Raw genomic sequence first — 15,778 nt, forward strand, 5'->3', positions numbered from 1 at the left:
CAAGAACTATTTCTACCAATTAACACAGCACAGAAGATAAACTTCATGTAATTATTGCTATATTTCCTTTCAAAAGCACAATTTTCTACCATCCATTCTTCCAGTACCACATTTTCTGATGTTAGCTATTTTTCATTTAGCACAAGACCCGGGCAAACACTATTTATTCCAACTTGGGCAATTTTATCACATTTATTTTAGGGATTACCACATTGCTTTCTCTTTTGACAGAAAAATAAGTAATTTTGCTTTTCTTTCATGACTGCAATCACCTAATAGTGTTTCCCCTAAGACGTTTCTTGCATCTAGTCAATTTGAAAAAGCTTTACTGCAGTTTTTGCATCTCTCCCAAAATATTTTGATGCAGGGTGACAGTGCTTTTATTTCTCATTTGGGAGTGGAAGCATTTTTTTGTTTTCTCATTTGGATGAAAATCCCACACTTTGAAGGATGCATTTATCTGCTAATTATTCTATTGTTTAATCATGCTGGTTTTTCTTTTTTTTAATCCCTTATATTTGATTTAAGGTCAGTTTTAACCTTTCACCTCTCATAGAATCTTCAGAAGCACTACAGATATCTTCACTACTCTTAGTCCCTTTACCTAGAAAACCAGATTTTAGTAGATACCTAGATATGCTAATTATTTCAGTTCTGTGAGTGTCTGATCTCCTAACAATAAACCCCAAGATATTCACTGAATCACAAATAGTTGGTATTAGAAGGCACCTCCAAAGATGATCTGGTCCAGCTGCTCTGACCAGAGCAGGGTGAGCTAGAGCTCTGGGCTAGTGCACAGTCTGATTTTGAGTAACCCCAAGGATGGAGACTCCACAAGCTCCCTGGACAACCTATGCCATGCTCCATCATTGTTAAGGCAAAAGAAGAATTTTTTTCCTTATGCTTAAATGGAAACCTCCTGCATTTCCCTTTGTGCCTACTGCCTCTCATCTTTTCGCAGGGCACCACTGAGAAGAGCCTGGCTTGATTTCTTTACTTCTTCCCATCAGTAAGTTTCACACTTACAAGACTCCTCCAAACCTTCTCTCAAGACCAAGCAGTCCCAACTGTCAATCTCTCCTCCTGAGACAAATGCTCCAAGACTTTGTTCCACTAAGGCCTCATCTCTCTCGTACCAGAGAATGCAGAACAGAACACAGCACTCCAGGTGTGGCCTCACTCACCAAAACTGAGTGAAACACAAGAGTCCCCTCTCCCAGGTTGCTGGCAACACTCTGCCTAATGCCCAGGATTTTGTCAGCTTTCTTTGTTCCAAGTTCCCATTTCTGGTTCATGTCCACCAGAATCACCAGGTTCTTTCCTGTAAAGCTGCTTTCCAGCTGGTCTTCACCCAGTCTCTACCGGATATTCTTCCCCCAGGTGCAGGACTTAGCCATTTCCCTTTATTGAACTTAATTAAATTCCCAATTTCCTATTCCTCTAGGAAATTGTTGAGGTCCCCCTGAATGGCTGCACAACCATCTGGTCAGTCAATCACTCCTCTTAATTTTGTATCTTCTGCAAACTTGCTGGGTGTGCACTCTGTCCCATCATTCAGGTCACTAAGGAAGAGGTTGAACAGTATCTGCTCCAGGATCACCCCCTGGAGCACAACACGAGTGCCTGGCCTCTAACAGGATCTCATGAGGCTGATCACAACCTTCTGAGCCTGTCAGTTCAGCTACCTTTTGGTTCATTCACACTGTCTGTTTATCTCTTCTGCTCTTCACCAGTTTACCTATGAGGATGTTACAAGAGGCAGTTTGAAAGCCTCACTAAAGTCAAGTCAAATTAATATTTAGGCGTTAATCAAAAGAAGATGTTTATGTGGGGACAATTTCAGGAGCTGACTGGGCCAATTCATACATTCCACTTTTTTTAACATCAGTCTTGTGAATTAAGCCTTTCTCAGAAATACTCAGGTATCTATAGCTTTCTTTAAGTGATAACACTTCAATATTTTCTCCAGGGATAATCTCAGGCTCCCCTTTCAATATCCATGACCTAGCTGATGATCAAATAATAGTATTGTCTAGACCAACCTAATGTAGATATCATGTGAAAAGTCCCTATCAATCTATGTCAAAGCTAGCATATTTTATCTGCCTGAATTGCTGTCTTAGGTCATTCATATAGAGATAGTGGCTCAAAGCAAAGTTTTTCTTCTTGGAGACCAATTCTTAGAACAGAGAATACTAAAAGACAAATTAGGAAAGGTAGTGAAAACAGAGACCTCAGGAATACTTCCTGAAACATATAAGCAGTGGCTAGGCTAAGAGATGTGTTTCCCACCTGTTCCTAGAAATCTATAAAAAATTAGTGGTCATCTGCAGTACCATATATTCTCAGAGCATTCCACATGCACAAAGGCCTTCTTTTATAAGCCCGTCTACATTATCTCAAGGCTTCTTTTCTTGGACTTGACATTTTCATAAACAGATTATCAATCACAAGATAATAGCTAATACATCTTTTATTTTGTCTGCATCTCATTTCCTGCCATCTGAAACACCCAGGTGAAATTTAAAGTTTTCAGATTTGATTTTACTTAATCATTATGAACAAAATTCTTATTATGGTAAGATTTTCTTCATTAATAGTTAAAATTATCTATTTCCATGTTTAATACTGTCCTGATATGACACATTTCTCCTGCTACAACTGCCAGAATAGACATGCTAGGCTGAAGTACAAAAAGGGTAAAAACTAAGCCAAAAGCTGTAGATGCCATCTGGAATTCACTCTTTCCAATTCATTCCTTTTGATAGTTTTACTGACTTTGTCTGTGTATTCACAGGTTATTGTAGTACCTAGCACGCTGTACCACCATTTTCTCTGGAAAATCTAATTGTATATTTGGGATATAGAAATTGTGGTGCTGCATCTACTGATTTTCTAGCTATTTACTTCAGCTCCTCTGTATGACTTTAATGTGTTGCCCTGCCCTTCAAACCTTTTCTTAGGCTGCAAAGATACTTAGTCTTAATTTCTCAGGCCTGTTTGAATTAGACTCATCCACATACACCTTCTTTGTGAGTATATTCTTTATACAGATAGAAGTTATGTTGAGGTTTTATGCAATTTCCTTTCATAAGGATTTATTATTGATTGGAGGTTATGAATTACATTTGTAATATTCACCTTTCCACAGAACAGCTGGGTCAACCTGATGTCAACTGCTATGTCTCAGTGACATCATGACCATTGGATATTACTGTCTTAGTCAAAACTATATATGCTTATTTAATATTGAAATTGCAATGTAGTTTCTGCTGACTTTTCTGTGACTTTGAAAAAGCTCTCGCAGTACTACAACTCTTTACACATAAATCCACTGGGTTTTTTAAACAGTGTAAAGAACTTGGCATTTAGTGGGACTCACTGAAGGAGTGGGACTCCCTCTGTGGGACTCATTGAGGTCCCTATTTTCATTAATTTTCTTGTTATTTGACACAGAGTTGATACTGTACTCTTTTCAATGTTCTATATTTCCTCTACTTCTTTCTGAAGAAAACAACTAAACATTAAAAACTAGCTGTGTTTCAAACAATTGTCTTTTTGGGAGCCTCTTTGTACCTTGTGAATTTACAGAAATTCTTGAAAAGTGTGCTAGTATCAGACCCTTAACCTCCACCTTTTGAAAAAAAAAAAGTCTCTCTATCACCATTATTCTATATTGGGCTACAGCTTCTCTACTTTTCACTCTACTTCCAATGACAACAGAAAAACCTAAACTGCTTCTTAAGACTGTACATATTTGCAAAAGAGACAGAGTATGTAGTATTATTCAAAATATTTGTCAAATTTTGTGTTCTGTAAAAAAACACAGATCTATCTAGGCTTTTAACTCTTTCATCCTTAAAGAAAGAGAATGTATTCACAGTTGAAAAGACAGGCAGATTTCAGGTTGCTCTTCTCCATTCTCCTTTGATTTTTACAAAGAGAAAGCTAACACTGTTCTTCAAATAAAAAGAAGCCTGGATTGTTTCATACATAACTGTTTGCAATGCCTGCCAAAGACAACAATCTCTACAAAGAGCTACACATGCCCAGTCACTCTGGTTTGTATGCTGTCCAAGAAAAGCAGAAACAGAGACATCTTTAAAAGCCATTTTTAGAATAATGTGGGTAAACTGGGAGAATAAGGAACTATGTAAGGACGGTAGAGCTGGGCCTGTAATTGTGTAATGTTTATTTTATAGCACATAGCAGTTTATAAACTTACCACATCCTTGGGTGGAGACTCTGTTTCCTTCTTTACTTTTTTACCCATTCTAAAAACAAACAAACAAACAAAAATAAAAGCAGGCAAACAAACTCTCTTTTGTGTTTTAGGAACCAGTTTACCAGTAATTCAGGGAACCTTTTAAGACAGACTTTCTTATTCATTTGACCCTCCAAATCAGTCTGAAAATTTCTTTGACTTAGTAATTTCTATAGAGAAAGTAGTCCCTCTTTCTAACATTTGTACACATTTGGTAAAATACATCTGTCAACAATATATATAGCTAAAAACTCAGTACAGGCTGAGGCTGTAATGTGGTACAAATACACAGAATATCCCTTTCTGTAAATTAGTTTTATTTGCATCTATAAATCATATACGAACTTGAAAATCCCTTTAGGGCATTTCCCCATGTTTGTCTATACATTCTATGTTGTCAAACATTCCATACAACTGCAGAATGTACAAATCAGTTCTACCTTGAAAACATGGCTCAAATACAATTTGAATTCTATGTTCATATTTCACAGGAGACAAAAATCAGGTCTGCAGGTATTAAGAAACAGTTCTGCACAGTATAAATGTCATTGATTTTTAAAAAGTTACATTTATTTACACAAAGTCCAGCTTGTCTTATTAATTTTTCTTTTTGTATCAGCACACGTGCACATAACCAAGAAGACCTCCTCAGCTGCATCTAATAGCAGCTTCTGAAGCATATGGATGTAATACCTCATGTGGACCTAATTTCATGTAGCTTGCAAAACTTCAGCAGAGCCTTCCAGTTGAGGTACAGGCAAAAGTAAAGGGCAACATGAGCCACTAGCATAGAACATAACTCAAGTTATGGCAAACTTAAGTTTGTTTTAACACTGTGTAAAAGTGAAATGTGCACCGCTAGTACCCCTTGTTAATTGCTTGGTTATTTCTCAAAGGGAGACCACACATTCACCCTCAGCCGGAGTTTATTGAAATCCTACCTCTGCTATAAGAGATTATTTTCTAGTGCAGCATGAGATGTAACCTGGGTGCTTATTTGTTGTTTTAAACAAAAATTTCAAGCTGTTCTTGAATTTTCCAGTACTGCTCCTCTACCAATCTCTGCAAATAAATTAACACAGCACTAATGAAAGCAGTTGATAAAGCACATCCTAAAAACAGATCTGAAATTTCAAACTTCATAGGCAGGTCACTAATTACAATTTTGAGAGGAAGATCCACACAGCCAAAGACTTTTCAGCTCTAATCTGCTTTATCCTTTTGCATCTGTACACACACACACATGAAATGCACACACATAAATTCAGTGTGTCAGAAAGCACAGCTTTGGCCAGAGACAAATTAATTTATATAAGAAAAAGCATAAGGACAATTTACTGACAGTATATTCAACAGGTGTGATGGACATACTTCCTTCTGATTTATGCAGTCACTGTAGAAAGAAAGACTCATGCACAGATGCAAGAACCAAATTTAGATGGACATTCAGGAAATCTGCGTTATTTAGACTGTGCTGATTCCGGTATGGAGATATGGACACATACTCAGAATCATTCGGTTCAGCTCAATTCATTTCAGATATAAATTAAGCTGCAGTCATAAAAGGCAATTTTAATTCTGAGTGAGTTTAATTAAGTTTAAACCAACTAATTTTATAAGTTAATTAATGCAAAATTATTTATAATGTTATATAATTAATGTTCTCAGATTCAAATTATATATATTTCAAGACCAAGAATAACTGAGGCTTTTAATGGCAAATATTTCTTCACTCTGTATAAATACATCCAATTTCTGAGCATATTTTAAAGAAACTTTTACATATTTCTCAGTGTTCAGAAATATTTGGTTCCTTAAAAAATTTCATTTAAAAACAAGCAGTGTGATTTGTAGCAACAAGCAGAGAGAACAGGTCGATTACTTTACTCTCAGTTATGCCACTCAGTCTGTTTCTTCGGTGCAGTTACTAATCTAAGTTTCAATACATTCTGCCATCAAACGTTGGTGTGAGCTTTGTTTCCATAAACCTCTCTGTATTCAGTGGTCATTCTCTGACTTGAGGGAATGATGGACATGGAATTCTTTGGCTTACTGATAATTAAAAATGTGTCTTCTGCATTGAACTGTAATTATCACAGACAATCAATGTGTGCAGGTATTGAAAGGCTACTGACCCATAAAAGAGCTTCTTTATTCAAATCCCTTTCTCTCCAAGATAACTGCATGCTGTCTTTTTCTCAGTAGGTTCTCAGTTAACCAATCTAAATATTTAGAATTTGGACAACAATTGTAGTAGGGCTTAAATTTTTATACCTATAAAATTCTGGCTTAATGTTCCCTGTAAAACTTATTTTAAAAATGAAAATTATTTACTAGTAATTACATATACATGTAATTAAATTAATTAATTCCTGGAAAAAACTTGCTGTTCATGGTTTGGATGGGTTAACACTTTGCCTGGAGGAGACTCAGGGGGACCTTACTGCTCTCTGCAACTGCCTGAAAGGAGGGTGCACCAAGGTGGGGGCTGGTGTCTTCTTCCACATAACAAGGACTACAGCAAGAGAAAATGGCCTCAAGTTGTGCCAGGGCTGGTTTAGATTGGATATTAGGAAATATTTATTCACCAAAAGGATTGTAAGCATTGGAACAGGCCGCCCAGGGAAGTGCTTGAGCCACCTGTCCTGGAGGTATTAAGACAGTTGGTGCTCAGGGACATGGCTTAGTAGTGGGCTGGGCAGTGTTAGGTTAAGAGTTGGACTTGTTCTAAAAGGTCTTTTCCAAACTAAACGATTCTGTGTTTCTAAATTTTAAAGACAAAATAATATTCTCATTTGAGTAATATCCTCTACTTCACGTCCTGCACATTTCTGAATCATAGGAGCATGCCCTTTCTACATATGTTTTTTGAGATTAAAGGGTTGATTGTTTTAAATCATGTAGAGCTAGAGGTAATAAAGTACTTTGACCTAACAGATGTAGCCAATACATAGCCAAGCAATCCATGAAGTTATCATTCCATGCTACTTCCTGTCCTTCACCTGGAATTTATTGCCTCAGTGGTAGACAACCCAGCCTGCTTTTCCTTCTCCAAACCAGTTTTAGTGCAGTGGTGCAATCAGGTGGTGTCTCTCAAGCAGCAGGACAGTCATTATGTCTAACTAAACCCTCATTCCAAAACCACAATCCCCAAAGCTCTCCCTCAGCTCTGGCTATTCTTAGTGCCTTAGCTCAGTAGGCAGTTCCCTGTTTCACTCTGAACTTCATTAGCTTTCCCACAGGACCAGAACCACTCCAGTATGAGCATCCTAAGTTAAACCCATATCCAGAATCCATGAGTAGTGTCCATTAAACAAAACTAAGTATCAGCACTAAAGTTAATCACTCTGCTTGATAATTGATGGAGATCTAGTCAACATATTCAACAGCTCTTAAGGCAGATTCATCTTAAAGCAGGTACCTAAAATGGAATAGCACCTTAAAAGTAACTTTTTCCTTGGACCAAGACCAGAGTCTGGAGTTGTTAGCTCATGTATTTACATTGACATTGAAGTTTGTGAGCTAAGTTTATTACCCCATTTCTCCACATGAATCCACATGCCAGGCTAGGTCTGGCAGACACTATCATAGCAGACTGAACACCAGCAGAACCAGGCATACAAAAAAACACAGCCACCTTGTCTTTTTTGCAATGGCTGCAGGAACAGGCACACCACCAGTTATATCTCTATGACCAGAAAAATCTGCCTGTGAGTGGAAAATGATTTTGCAGAAGGTCACAAATGCAGATTTTTTGGTTCAAAGTGGAAGCCTCTAACTTCTAAACTATTTTATCAGGAACTGGCATCTCTGCCATGTCAAATAAAATACAGAAAATTTATTTAGTTTTTGGAAGAGTTGCTGCAGATTCCTGCTCAGAGGAGCAGACTCCAAGTACTAGATCATAAGATAATGGTGGCCCTGATCCCTGTACTTATTTATTTTTACTGTGACGCTTTAATGTGAATAGTTGTTTTTCTCAGTCTCTTAGATTGCAAATTTGAGATATCCACTTATATCTAGTCACTACACTTTTTATTTTTTAAAAATACAAGATGATGGCTAGCAAGTGAGCTTTAACAAAGAAAGAATCTATAAATTGTACTTTGAAATATGAGGAAATATTTCTGATTGTTTTTCTGTTTGAAATATTGAAGTCTTATAAATACTTCCTTTACCCTGTTAGAGTCCTGTTGCATACACCTAAAGAACATAGTATTTCCTGGGTTTAAATCAGACAATGCACTTAAAAAACACTTCCTGTTCCATTTGCATCTTCTGTTTTCTAAAACCTTAAATAACAGCTGCAACAATCTAGGACCCTGCACATAGTGTGAGAGCTGAGTCGAAGAACAGGAATAAGTCAGAGGCACTGCCAGCAGTGGAACTTACCTCTTAGTCAAGGAATCAAAGGTCTGGGCTCAGAGCAATTACCCCTGTGGAAAAGCAATGCAAGGAGAAGGATTTAGAAATAGCTTCTAACCAGTTGTTTATTACATGATCCACTTTCAAATTAACAGTCCAATTCTTAAAGATAGTCTCAATCTGTGTTAGTACAACCTAGCCACGATTTTCAGGTTCTTACTGAAAATGATGCACAAGTGAGACTCTTTTTGCCTTACAGGTGATAATTTCATCATGTCAATTTAGTTGAGCAAATTTAATTGAAGTATAGCTGTTTATTTTTGTCTCAGAGAAAGTATTATTTTTTCTTATGATAACAGTGAAAATTGCCTATAAATCCGTCATTATCATTGATTATTCCAACTGATTTTTGTATGGACATTCTAGTACTGCTGCCCTCCAATGGAATCAAAAGATAATCATATCATCAGCAGACAATCTCACTCCTTTCTTGAGTCCATAAAACAATATGTCCTCTGTATATCAGCCTTAATATCCTCATCATTCTCAGATAGCTTCACCTTAACTAAGAGAATAATGTGGAATAGTCTTGAAACTCCTTTCCTTCTCCAAAATTCTCCTTTCATCTTTTTTTCTGCCCAAATCCTTAAATATGGATCAATAGACTTCCCTTTCTCTGTGTTGTCATGACAGTGCAAGCATTACCACACTATTAAAAAACTTGGCTTCATATAATAAGAGAGTTAAAAAGAGATAGCAGGTCCAATTTAATATTCAGTTCCTGCAGATATAGATATTTGTGCCATATGAAAATAATACATTATATGGGAGACCAATTAAGTCAAGGCCTTTGAATTTACCCACTGTTTTATCTGTGTGCATGTGTATATTTGTTGAAAAAATGATGAGGAAGTTCCACCTGAATGAGGAAAAGCTTCTTTACTCTGCAGGTGATCAAGCACCGGAACAGATTGTCCAGAGAGGGTGTGGAGTCTCCCTCACTGGAGAGATTTAAGAACCATCTGGATGCAATCCTGTGCAATGTGCTCTGGGATGGCCTTGCTTGAGCAGGGAGGTTGGACCAGATGACCCACTCTGGCCCCTTCCAATCTGACCCACCCTGTGATTCTGTGATTCAGTGAATAAGAACAGTTTTCCACATGGCTGATCAGTATCCAGCCTCCAGAATGACAACAGACAAATGTTTCTGATAAATGCCTGAAACTAATCCCAAAAGTCAGATTTCTTCCATCTGTTACAGGGTTTCTATTTCCCTAAAGTACCAAGGTTTAGATCTCCTAAAGTTTTTATGTTCTTCCTAACAATAGTAGCTATTTTTACTGTCCACATAAATGCCTAATCCTTTTACTCCTCATTCTTAGACATGCTACAGCATATATCCAATTGTCAAGTGTCCTGTATAAGGAACTACTCCTTAGATTTAAAAATATGTAAATAGTTTAAATGTGTTATTCAATCCAACACAATAATCCCTCCTTCTTATATTACAACTTTAGTTACCAGATGCCTTGACTTGATCTTTTCTACCTTCCTTTATAAGTCACTGTACATTCTGATTTACCTCCTTTCTAAGCTGTCTTAATTATTTTTTTCCATATAGCTTTTCCAGACATGTATGTTTCCTGTCTCAGAGTCCCTCTGTGACTGTGAAACCTTTCTCAGATGTGACTTACCTAAGGAGAAATACTGTAATCAATTCTAGAACACTACTGACTTATTCGAGTGACATTGTAACTTTCAGGGAATTTCTTTTAACCCAGTTTCCTCAGTGAAGATTCTCACTAAGTTATCCACATATGGTAAACAGCTCATTTACTCAGTTGATCACAATTAATTTAGATTTACTACTGAAGAGAATATTGTTCTAAGTATTCCTGACATAAATTACACTGCTTTCATCAACAATGAGTTTTATTTGTCATGGTGTTACTTGTTCACCCAAATGCAGAAGAGCTCTCAGAAGTTTCTAAAAGTCTTCTTTAGTTGCAACAAATTATTTTAATCTCATCAGAATATTTTTATTTCTCTATGTTATTGCTAATTTCCAAATTAAAATGAACAGATTGAATAACATCAGACCTAGGATCTATCCTTGGAGAATCCAAGCTGTGACAAGATGAATTGAGGAGATTTTCAAGTGTGATTCTAAATGTCTGAGATGCATAGTGAAATCCCTCATCCCATGAAAAACAGACTAAAGAAAAATTGACTTAATCTAAACCAAATGAGAGACACTAGTTGCACATTCTGAACTATAATAGCCGGACACTTCCCATTTAGAAGGCAAAGATGGTCTGACTCAGGAAGAAGTACTAGTAAAAAATTAAAGACACTCCTAAGATTTTAGCCAGCTGTGACAATCTACCTGAATTAAAATGAATGCTTCCTCCTGTCAGTTTCATGGGGACACTGGGGGAAAGGGACATTCTGAATGAGTGGACTTGTCCCTCTCCCCATCACAGCCACTGCATCATGTTAATCCCACCTATCACACTATATCTTAAAAACCTTAAATACTTTTCCCACCTCTCTCATTAAGAAGTTGTTAAAAAAAAGTTGTTCAATTATTTCAATTACTTTCTTTGCTGGCATGTATGAAAATATTTATTATAAGTATTTATACTATAAAATATATATTTACTGTATTCTATTCATGCCATATAGTATATTATATAAATTCCACATATATTTACAAATATAGAATCAGAATACATTTAGAATCCTAGAATGGTTTGGTTGGAAGGGCCCTTAAAGATCATCTTATTCCAGCCCCGCTGCCATGGGCAAGGACATCTCCACTAGACATGGCTGCTCAAACCCCCACCCAACCAGGCCTTGAACACTGCCAGGGATGGATCCACAACTTCTTTGGGCAACTTCTTCCAATGTCTCACCACCCTCTGAGTGACTATGTAACCTAAACCCACTCTCTTAGATTTTTAAAGCCAGTCCCCTGTGCCCAATCCCTGCATGCCCTCGTAAAAAGTCCCTTTCCAGCTCTCCTGTGGGCTCATTTTAGGTACTGGAAGGTGCTCTAAGGTGTCCCCAGAGCCTTCTCCTCTCCAGGCTGAAAACCACCAACTCTCTCAGCCTATCTGCACAGGACAGGTACTCCAGTCCTCTGGTCATGCCCTTCCTCTACCTGAAGGTAACATTTCATTTTGTTAGCCTAAAGAATTCTACTTTCCTCAAAAAGAAAGATTCCTTACTTCCCACATAGACTCATAGAATCTGCTGGGTTGGAAGGGACCCATCAGGATCATCGAGTCTAGCTCGTGGCCCTGCACAGCACCATCCCCAAAAGTCACACCATGTGCCTGAGAGTCCAAGAGCTTCTTGAACTCTGTCAGGCTTGCTGCTGTGACCACTTCCCTGGGGACCTGTTCCAGTGCTGTGACCACTTCCCTGGGGACCTGCTTCAGTGAACAGGTCCCTGGGGACCTCTTCCAACCACCCTCTGGGTGAAGAAATTTTTCCTAAAAAAGAAATCTCCCTTCACACATCTTGAAGCCATTCCCTCAGGTCATGTCACTGGTCACCACAGAGAAGAGATCAGTGCCTGACCTTCCACTTTTCCCTGTGAAGGTGGGGGGAGAGGGGGCTCCTCTTGGTCTCCTTCAGGCTGAACAAGAGGAGTGATCTCAGCTGCTTCTCACACAGCTTCCTCTCCGGACTTTCACCATTCTCATGGCCCTCCTTTGGACACTCTAACAGTTTTATGTCTTTTTTACATTGTGGCACCCAAAACTGCCCCCAGCACTTGAGGTGAGGCCGCCGCAGAGCAGAGCAGAGCAGAGCAGGACAATCCCTCCCTTGCCCTGCTGGCCATGCTGTGCCTGATGCCCCCAGGACAGAGTTGGCCCTCCTGGCTGCCAGGGCACTGCTGGCTCAGGTTCAGCTTAACATGGACCAGGACCCCCAGGTCCCCTTCCTGTTCATACATCCAGGCTGTCCCGTCCCTGACACTTGACCTCATTAAATTTCACATGTCTGGTAATTGCCCAATACTCTAAATAGTCCAGATCTTTCCCCAGGGCCTCTTTTAATGTAAATAACTGAAGAAACATGTATCTAAATTCAACCAGAATGTTTAAAAACTTATCTACAGAAAAAGATGCTCAAATAAGGGGCTTCCCAAGCTCTCTGAAGACACTTGCTGTTGAGTGAAGTGTTCAGATTGCTTTAGAAAGAAAAATCATGTCCCAGCAGGGTGTTATTCATTGAATAATGTTTTAATAAAAATTGTAAAACATTATAATAACTTAGAGTGAAATTTTATAATTATTCAGACTTTTAAGAAATAGAAATCCTAAATTAAACACAAACAGAATATTTATCCCCCTCTCTATTTCAATTAATAATACACATATAATACACAATATATATTATCTATAATAATTTTTCATGTATATATGTACATTACATATATAGTAGGCTCTATTTTAAGGATACAAAACTGCAACCTTAATCAAAGGTCTTCTCACACTGCACATACTGAAATGCTATGTTCTTTTCTTTCTTGGTAAAAAAGTTTACCACTGCAAATATGGAGTTTATGCATGTACAACCAAAAGAGCAAGAAGAGACATGGCCATATGTCACCATCTGGCTAACTAAAGTACAGGTGAAGAGCATGAAGTATTTTTCAGAAAATGAAGCTATTTTAAACAATATAAATAGGCTCTGAAAAATGGCTATGATGCAACATAGTAAAGGCAACAAAAGAGTTTCTGCAGGCTGTAAAGGGGACTCAAAAAAAAAAAAAAATAAGGCAGCAACCACAAAACACACACACACACACACGAATTATGAGTAAGGAACACCATAACATAAGTAGAACTCCAGGAAATGAGATAAACTCTAAGTTTAGCCCTTACTTTTCCAAGACCCAGTAAGAATATAGGGATATGGAATTAATAGGAAGAAGAATATAGGAATATTTCCATTAATAATTTTATCTTCAAAGAAATGTATTGGCTGTTTCCTTTTCTGAATTTTTGCTTTAGAAAGATCATCCTCATAAACGTTTTTAAGTCCTTTTGAAAACATGGATGACCTCTGCTGAGCACCCCAGATGAAACCTCTCCTGCCTCGTACAAAATTGTACTCATACTTCTTTGTCAACACGGGAAATGTCTCAGATGTGTTACTATCACGTTCATGATTTGATGGTTATGTCTGCAATGGTAGCCCTATTGTTTCATTTGAACTGCTCATTTACCAGGCTCTATTATGTTTGCAGTAAAAAAAAAAAAAAAAAAGACATTTGTTGCAGTTTAAGACAAATATGCAGGTAGCAGATTTGCAAACCTAAGGACAGTAGTGGACATATAGGCCCATGTAAGTGTTCATTGTGTTAGAGGAATATTAGATAATCAGACAATGGCAACCTGATAAAAATAAAAAAATGAAAGGAAGTTAAAAAAGGAAATCTTGCTTTCATCAATAAATGTGAAAGTGATCTTGCTCACTGTCAATGAACAATAGAAAGCAGATGTCTTTACCTTGCATAATCTCAGACTATCTTGTATTGATAACATCAGATAGCCAAAAAGATTTTAAAAGAGTTCTGTACTATAGACAATGCTTCTCTACAAGCTGATCCATATTTTGCTTTGAAATTCCATCTACAATAGTCCCAAGACATTTGAAATATTAATAAATGAGGTGAGGTTTTCCTCCTAATAGCCTAATCACCTGTTACTGTTCTTTTAGAGCAAGCCTCTGTATCCAATTGGGTTTTTTTAAATTCTCATCTCAAATCCACAGAACCTTAGATTTCAGACCTCTCATGTTACTGTCACACAGAAATTCCACGTCTCACTGAAGAGAACTGTTATTTTTCTTTTTCCATATTATCTATCTAGATTTTAGAATAAAATTCTTTTTCCTCTACCAGCTAAGCTTCCTTATGGCAGGTCATTCCTTACTGCAGTTTCTTGCTTCCCAATTCACATCTAAAAAGACTGGTACAGTTGAATGTGTCCACTCATTGCTGACATCAGTTCCTAAATTCCCAGTTTCTAGTATGAAATAGTGTGAGGAGCCCTTCAGTGCAGGATATTCTGTCTGGGTCTAAATTTTATTTATATTCATACTAATGCACTTCAGTTGTTATTAAACACCACAATTTTAATATAAATCTTGCAATTGCCACTACTGTTAGTAGATATCCTTATCATGCAGACAGTAAGTTTTTAGTGGGCTTTTTGGCTGTGGTTGGAGGAAACTTCAATGTATGCCTTTAAGAATTATAGAATCTTAGAATGATAGTTGGAACGTGATCTTGACAATTATCTAGTTCTGCTGTGGGCAGGGCACACTTTCCAGTAGACCAGGTTTCTCAGAGCCCCATCCAACCTGGCCTTGAGCACCTCCAGGGACGGGGTATCCACAACTTCCCTGGGCAACCTGTTCCAGTGCCTCACCACCCTCTCAGTCAAGAATTTTTTCCCAAGATCTAATCTAAACCTACTGTCTTTCAGCTCAAACCCATTCCCCCTTATCCTGTCACTATGTGCTCTCGTAAACAGTCTTGCTCCGTCCTTTCTGTAAGTTCTCTTCTGGTACCTGGAAGGATGATATTAAAAAAAAAAAAAAAAAAAAAAAAAAAAAAAACCCAAACAAAAACACTAAAACCAAAACAAAAACACACAAACAAAATCAACGCCAAAACACCAACACAAAAACCAAAACAAAAAACCCCACCAACAACAAAAAACACCAAAAAACGCCAAAACCAAAACAAACAAAAAAAACCCCCCAACTGTTAAAACTTTAACTCACTTTGAAGGTCTACAGACACTTGGCCCTCAGTTCACGGGCAAGCGCCGAGGAGCCAGACCCCCCGGGAGCCGCGGCACGGCCCGAGGGCTCCGGCCGCTAACGCACCGCCCGCCCGACACCGCCGCTGCCGCCCGGCACCGCCGCGGCCCGGGGGCTGTACCGGTGATTTGTGCTCACTGCCCCGAGCCCCGCTGCCCTCGGCGCTGCCAACGCTGCCCGGCCTCGCCCGCGCCCCCCGCGCCGCCCGGGGGCGATCGCGCAGCGCCGCCCGCGCCGTTGCTTCGGCGTTGCCGGGAGACGGCGGCGGCCGCGCCTGAGGGAGGCCGGGCCTGAGGGAGCCGG

At 38.5% G+C, this 15,778-nt stretch overlaps 1 protein-coding gene across 1 annotated transcript in view; it reads right to left on the reverse strand.

The window, feature by feature from the left end:
- The window catches only part of ARMC3 (armadillo repeat containing 3), a 61,569-nt gene extending 45,994 nt beyond the window's left edge, over window positions 1-15,575 (reverse strand). Inside the window, exons 1-3 of the mRNA XM_058812432.1 lie at window positions 15,437-15,575; window positions 8,657-8,700; window positions 4,226-4,274 (exon numbers count right to left, since the gene is read on the reverse strand). Of these exons, the coding sequence (XP_058668415.1) occupies window positions 4,226-4,273 (48 nt within the window). The 5' untranslated portion in view covers window position 4,274; window positions 8,657-8,700; window positions 15,437-15,575. The remainder of the gene's footprint in view (window positions 1-4,225; window positions 4,275-8,656; window positions 8,701-15,436) is intronic.
- Window positions 15,576-15,778: the final 203 nt, after the last annotated feature.

The sequence above is a fragment of the Ammospiza caudacuta genome, chromosome 1, assembly GCF_027887145.1.
Source record: "Ammospiza caudacuta isolate bAmmCau1 chromosome 1, bAmmCau1.pri, whole genome shotgun sequence".
Lineage (NCBI taxonomy): Eukaryota > Metazoa > Chordata > Aves > Passeriformes > Passerellidae > Ammospiza > Ammospiza caudacuta.